General features: G+C 48.4%; 1 protein-coding gene across 3 annotated transcripts in view; it reads right to left on the reverse strand.

Annotated features, from left to right (window-relative positions):
* LOC109314030 (kelch-like protein 20) overlaps positions 1-7228 on the reverse strand; it is an 11418-nt gene that overhangs the window by 1809 nt on the left and 2381 nt on the right. For 2 of the 3 annotated variants that reach the window (XR_002102201.1, XR_002102202.1), the window contains 4 exons: positions 4415-4598; positions 1976-2119; positions 1163-1296; positions 295-504 (listed from right to left, as the gene is read on the reverse strand). Coding sequence is in view for 1 of the 3 variants with exons in the window: in XM_019540955.1 (XP_019396500.1) it covers positions 359-504; positions 1163-1296; positions 1976-2119; positions 4415-4488 (498 nt within the window). In the remaining 2 variants the exon portion in view is untranslated. Of the gene's footprint in view, positions 1-171; positions 505-1162; positions 1297-1975; positions 2120-4414; positions 4599-7228 lie in introns of those variants that run through there. The other variant, XM_019540955.1, reaches the window with a different exon arrangement.

The raw sequence follows: 7228 nt of genomic DNA on the forward strand, positions 1-7228 counted from the left end.
AGAGAGGTGGTGCTCTCCCCTTCCCTGGGGATCTTCAAGAGGAGACTGGATAGGCACCTGCTGGGGTCTTATGACCCCTCCACCCCCAGTGCTCCTCCTGCCCATGGCAGAAGGTCGGACTCGATGATCTGTCTAGATCTCCCGATTCACCGATTCTGTGGTCAGCTCCCTTCTCCACATCCATCAGGGAGCTACCCTGGGCCCAGTGCTGAAGGGCAAACGGAGTGAGACTCATCCCTGCAGGATCCTTGGGTGGAAGCCGGCAGAGGAAGGCAAAAGATCAGCCTTCATTACCTTATTCCTCTTCAACTGCATAGGCATCGCAGGGGACCATTCGTTGGAGACTGGATCAAACTGCTCAATGCTGCAGAGCTCTGCGAGGTCGCCCCGGCCCCCCCACCGCATAGATCTTCCCTCGGGAGGTCACACAGCCCAGTTCTTCCCTGCACATCCCAAGAGGAGGGCAAGGGGACCACGTGTCCTCGACGGGATCGTATCGTTCCACTGAAGGAGACACCGCAACGGAGAGGCACAGGACTAAGAGCCACCGAATCCGGAGATGGGGCTTGCCTGTGGTCAGAGAGGCAAGCACATCTGTGCCTCAGTTTCCCCACACTTGCCTTCCTCCCAGGGACACAGCACAGCCTCGATACTGGACTGCCAGGTGCTTTGAAGACTGAAAGTGCCACGCAAGTGCTAAGCACTGTTATTACAGTGTTAGAAGCAAAGGAGATACAGAACCCATTTCCAGGACTAGCATGTTAGGAGGTTGCTTGCCTTTGAGGTCAGGCAATCGGATTTAAATAAGGGAAAAATTTAAAGGGGATGGAAGCAAAACCTGGAGGGGGTCACAGGGTTGCAGACCCAGCATACAGCTCCATCCTACAGTGGTCGTCAAAGGGAGCAGCAAGCTGAATTAACAAGTCAGGGCTTTGCTTCCTCAGCTGGCCCCCTCACTCCTGCAGGGTGCCAGGCTCTCAGTATATGGGAGGCAAAGCACTTGGGGGGGCCAAGAGTAAAGGACGACAGGAGGACTAGCTGGCCCTAGCACACAAAAGCCCCAGGCACTTGTCTTAGAGGGTCAAAAGGGATGGATGACACATTCTCATCAGGAAAAGGTTTCTGAGAGGTCACTGTCACATGCACGTAACTCTTCCGTTACCTGAATAGAGCGGAGACTGGCCATCTGAGCCACCCACAGCGTAGAGGCAGCCATTGAGCACTGCTATGCCTAAGCCCATGCAGCAGCTGGCCATGGGGGCCATCTCGCACCACCTGTCCTCGCCCGGATCGTACCTGAGGCCAGGAGGAGTCCATCATGAATTCAAAGACCTGCCCCAGAAGCAGCAGCCTTGGGTGCTCCTGAGATCTCACGGGGGTCATCTCCAAACCAGGTTTCTGGTCCCTGGCCCGTCTCCCTCTCAAGAAGGCTCCCAAGAACCATTATGAAATGCACCTTTCCGCCTGTCATCCTCATAAGGCCTGTTCCGTTTTCCCTCCTCTGTTCTTTGGCTGCTAGATCTGTGACCGCTTACAAAACAGGAGCATCAGGTGAATGTAGCACTAGCAAGAGCCCTGGTGACTGAAGGTCTCAGTTGACAGACCAGGCCGAGATCACACAGAGTCCATGCAAGTCTTCTCACCCAGCTCCCTCCAAGGCAGCGCGCACAGCCAAGGAGGGAGAGGAAGGTTTTCATTCACTCGCGATTTCTCTCAAGAGATTTAGCCAAGCTGGGACCTCTCATTTTAATGGGGCTGGGTAGAGCAGGCCACCATATGAATTCGCAAGTCATATCTGAGGTTTGCAGAGGCTGGGTTCCTCCCTCTCCCTAGCAAACCAAAGCGATCTGGATGGGACAACCAGAGGTGAGGCTGTGACTAATTCCAGTCTCTTGCGACCTCAAATCGACAGAAATTCTTGAAGGACACCAACCTTGACAGCTACGTCCATCCACGTGTGTGGGACTGCACGTACCTTTCCACCGTGCTAAGGCAGAGCAATCCATCATGACCGCCTACACAGTAGCGGTAACCGCCCAGCTCTGCCAATCCCACATCTCGCTTGCTTTCCTGCAGCAGGGCCACAGCACAGCTCCATTCGTTCGCTTTGGGATCGTACCTGTGGGAAGGAAAAATAAATAAATAAATAGCATCCGTTTTAAAAACTAGGTGAGATAGTGTTGACAGCTGATAAGATGGCAAACTCCTTGTATGCCAGTCTAAGAAACAAAGGGTTAAGAGAGACATTAGCTGGAACCGATGTGAATGAGGAGCATCAGGTTGAGTTTCACTTTCGAGGGGAAGATCTGCTGCCCCAGTTGCCTGGAGCATTGTACAGGTGCCAGCACTGAACAGAAAAATCACAAAAAAAGGGCTGAAGTGCTTGGCTGGAGCCTAAAGAGACCTGTGGCCTGCCATCCACTTCTTGTTACTGCCTCTCTCCATGCTCAAGTTTTCCACCTGTAAAATGGGAACACCACCCCAAGGCTCCTGGGAATGAGAAGACAGTGAAAACTTGGGCAGGACTGCATCCTACCAGAGCAGCTCCATAGCAAAAAATAGAAACAGATGGTCAGGCTTGGAATAGCCCAGACAGCAGGTATCACACACATTTTGGATATGCATACAACACAAACAGGGCTGCTTTTATTCTTAAATTATGGAGCCCCACCCTCTAGGATCCAAACCCTTTCCCAGCTGGCATGGTCTTCTCATTCCCAACAGATGGGAAACCTTTAAAGAAGAGATGAAAGACAGTTTTGAGAAAGTGTTCACAACTATGAAAAAGGTGTGTTGTTGTTGTGGGGAGGGAATGCTGAATCGAGTCTAGTTATACCCATTTGCTACTTGTTATATTAATTTGCACAATATACCAACCAACTGCTCCTTGCTCACCCAGACTGGCCGTACCAGAGCTCCTGGAGTAGAACCAAGGTTGCTTTCTTTGAGCACCATCTCCTCCTAAGGATTCAGGGGAGTTTCAGGAGTCTGACTCTACATCTTACCGGTCCCCGTTAATAAGTGAAGGGATGGCTCCAGCCTTCTGCACTGTACAAGTGGGTTATCCACCTGCTAACACACGTTTACTTGGAGGAACTCAAGCAAGTGCTTCAGGTCTCATAAAGTAGCCAACACATTTGTCTCATCAAAAGCAGCTTTCCCAAGAGGTTACAGCCAAACTCCACCTAGTGAAAGATGCTCTCTTCTCTCAGGCCTCTCTCCCACCTACCCTAATCCTAAGAATCAGCTTCCACCTCCTTTATAGACTTTTAGTTGACTTCTTCAGGTTATTTCAGCCTCCAGACGAGCTTAATTTGCACCCCTTTCACAGATAAGAGTTCACAATTGTCCCTTCATTATTATAGGCCCAAGAGTTTCCATTATGGCTCGGAGCTCTATGCTTTTGCAGACTGAAAAGTAAGATTATGTGGTTTAAAAGAGAGAGAAAGAGCACGCTTCATATACTATCTGAAGAGCAATCTAATTCTTGGAGCCCATCAATATGTTTATCATACTTAGGAGCTATTTTACCCTTCAGCGATCGTTTCTGCTCCTGGTCAGATTCCTGATGGAGACTGTTTACACTCCACTCAACCTGTGAGCAATGGGAGCAAGAGATCATTGGGCATCACCTTTCAGCTCGGAGAGACAGTTTCAAGTATTTCAAGCCTCAGAAACCTTCTGAACTTCAAGGTCTGGTTTTAACCCACTTGATCAGTCTGATGACTTAACACAGGATAGAGACTATAGATGTGGGCCAAGAAGGAGCAAAGTTCACGTTTAAACAGTTATCCAATGGGCAGTGCTTCCGAGTCCAAAGTCTCATTTGGAGATTGCCGCATGGATCCAAAACCCAAACAGAGAGGAAGAAGGTAAAGTGTTCAAATGTCTATTTATTTTCTACTACCCCAAAAGAAACATAAGTTTGTCTACACTGCGCCCAGTTGTGACTACAAACATTACCCGGGCTACTTTTAATCTGTCCAGCACAGGCAACAATCACAATGTAGTCATGGTGGCTCAGACCACCTAGGCCCATACCACAGTCTGATCCAGGAATGCGTGATCCAAAATCCCAAGTAAAGTCTGCAGCTTCCAGCAGTTCCTGCAAACAAGAACCACCCAGAGAGGCGGTGGAGTCTCCATCTTTGGAGGTCAAGGCCCAGCTTGACAAAGCCCTGGCTGGGATGATGTAGTTGGGGCTGGTCCTGCCTTGAGCAGGGGGTTGAACTAGATGTGACCTCCTGAGGTCCCTTCCAACCTTCATTTTCTATGATTCAATAAATGCCAGGCCCCAGCTACTATGCCTACATAGGGATTTTCCTCTGCGCATGCAAAGAACATGCCAATCCCTCGTCTTCCTGCTCCGATTGCCGGTCTTCTAGCCTTGTGCTCCTGCTTGACATAGGATTACCTCTCCACGCTGCTGAGACATGTCGTGCCATCATAGCCCCCAATGGCATAGATGCAGTTTTTCAGAGAAGCCATTCCTGCCCCATGGTGCGGTCAAGAGATGGACCCCAGCACTTTCCATTCATGCTGGAGGGGGTTATAATGTTCCACCCCACTGACAGCGTCCCTGTGGTGCCAGCCTCCCACTGAAAAGATAAAACATAGCACAACCACAGAAGGATAAGCAGGACCAAATGCAATCAGGGAAGGCTGAGAAGAGAGCAGCTCAGAGCCCTTTGCCACCACTGAGTAACTCTCAGAGCTCCCTGCCAAGGCAGGAAATGGTTTCTGTACCAGTTCGGCATAGGCTGGAAACAGGCCCAGGGAAATGAAGCAACTTGCTTCAGGGGATGCAGAATGACAGGACAAGACCTGGGACCAGAACTCAGGGCTCCCTATTCCCCACATCTGGTGCTCACACAGCTGTCCCCTGGGCTTCACTATGGGGAACTTAATTGGCTGAGAAATATAAAGTGTGTGTGTGTGTGTATATGTGTGTGTATGTATATATATATGTATGTATGTATGTACACACACACACACCCCCCCCCAACACTTAAGCCAGCTCTCTGTTGCTATCTTATGCCCCACATTTACCCATAACCATTATATTGAGTCACCGCATGCACCATTTTTAAAACTCCAGGCATCCGAGAGGCTTGCAGACTCTGGAGGGTGCTTAATGATCGGTTATTGCGGGGGCAGTTGTATAATCATGTTTGAAAATAAACCAGCCTAGAAAAAAACAAAACAAAACAAAACAACAAAAAAACCCTCTGCAACACAAACTCTCCTACCCAAATTAAATCAGTTCATGAGAAAGAGCAGAGAGAAAATAATACTGCTTTGATCTGGGGATTTGAAGAAGCATTTTGGTTTTGCTGGTTGTACCAGCTGGGTGCCCATAAACTTGCAACCAGGGATATTTTAAAGACAGGTAAGAAGTGTTACTGGTTTATTGAATTTTTACATTTCCAGGGTTTTCCAACAGGCCTCAGCAGTTATTTATCAACACGCCCATAAACAGCATCATTCCTTGGGTGCTATTAAATAAATATTGTGGTGGCTGGTTGATCAGATTACTACCATCATAAGGCAATTTAAAATAAATGACTTGACACTCAGGTACTGAGAACACCATGCTGAGTTTAATTGGAACCAACTGCAATTGGGATGCTGCAATCGTGGGTTTTATTGTTAGTTCACAAATGCTTAATTGGGAGAACTAATATTTTTTGTGGAAATGGTTTCAAACGCTAGTATTCATTTGCTCACTGAGTAGTTCAGCTGGGCTGGAACTTGTGCAAGGCGTAGCTTTTCAGAACACAGCCCAAGCTTTTTCTGAAATAAGGGAAGATTTTCTGATTAATTCATTTCTAGGGAAAGATGGTAACCGATGCTGTTCATGCTCATTGACTGCTTCGGATCTACAGAGTGTAACTTCTGCAACAGCTGAAGGGGTTTCAAAGTTTACACCTGGAAAAGATGCTCTCCTCACTCCACGGGGAGTCCTGTTAGAACTAGCAGATCCCCACTTTAAAAGAGGAGGCATTTGCTGCAGACAGGTTACCCTACCCACTTTCTGAGAAGGGGAATGTTACATCAATGCATCTTCCATATGCCGATGTGCTGTTACCCATCTCTCTGCTCCAGAACCAGGAATCCTGACAGATCTTGGAGCAAAGGATTAAGGCGTGGAACGAGATTCTCCCTACAATCCTGTCCGTTCAGACCATTCATTCGACCTACTGCAAAGCTTCCTCCCCGAGTTGAGATCTGGGTCTTGACCCACTTGCTTCATCACTATTATTTGGATTAGTCAAAAAAAACCCCAAAAAGTGCAACAACTTAACAGTTTGGACAGAAGAGAGAGACTGCCATCAGCTGCCCCGTAGTAGTTCTTGGATCAGCAAACTCCCTGAAAGCAACAGCTCATGGAGAGGCACCTGCTCTGGTCTTGAAACCTGGCGTGCTCAGGGACCAAGCTATGGTAGCACAGAGCTCAGGAAGGGCTGCACACAACCCACCCTTCCCTCCCTGCCACCACCAAGAGACAATCCTGGGGTGCTGAGCCTGCCCCCAACTCCGCTCTCAGCCAGGAGTTACCAGCATCTGAGCTAGCTCTTTTAAAATGAGCTGGGGTATGTCAGCATCAGCTACAGTCACAAGGATAATAGCGGTGCAAACATACCCTAAATCCACAAACTCCCCGCCAACCAATGGCCTGGCAATCCTGCCTTTCAGATACGATAGATAAGAAGCCTGAAGTCTTCTAGATGCACGTATTCATTGCTTACAGAGGACAGACACCGCACTGAATTACCTGAACTTTGGATTCAGGTATCTCTCCCATGCCACAGGCGGGTGGAACCACAAGTCATCACGGGAGTTAGATCGTGGTTACTGAGAACAGTGTACACAACATATACCAATAATTGTTTAACCCCTGCTGCCAAATGCTAGAGGCAGACTAATCCTCCACAAGTCCTCTGCACTGTATTTGTAGCATATTAGGTAGACAACAGAAACCTTGTTTTCTCATATTGTCCCAAGACCTTAGACGACTTCTAAGCTGGACTGGATCATTAGCAGAAAGATGCTCCAGTGCTGGGAGCTGGACCTAGCCATTAGCATGCCATCTCCCATCTTCAGAAAGGGTGAGCTCTATTGCCTTACACTGATGCTTCATCCTTGATGTCTGACTCTCTTATCTAGTCAGTGCCACTTCTATATTGGTATTTTCAATGCTTTTCCCAACCTCTGTAACAAACCCATG

Source organism: Crocodylus porosus, unplaced genomic scaffold, assembly GCF_001723895.1.
Source record: "Crocodylus porosus isolate Cpor-Errol unplaced genomic scaffold, CroPor_comp1, whole genome shotgun sequence".
Taxonomy (NCBI): Eukaryota; Metazoa; Chordata; order Crocodylia; family Crocodylidae; genus Crocodylus; species Crocodylus porosus.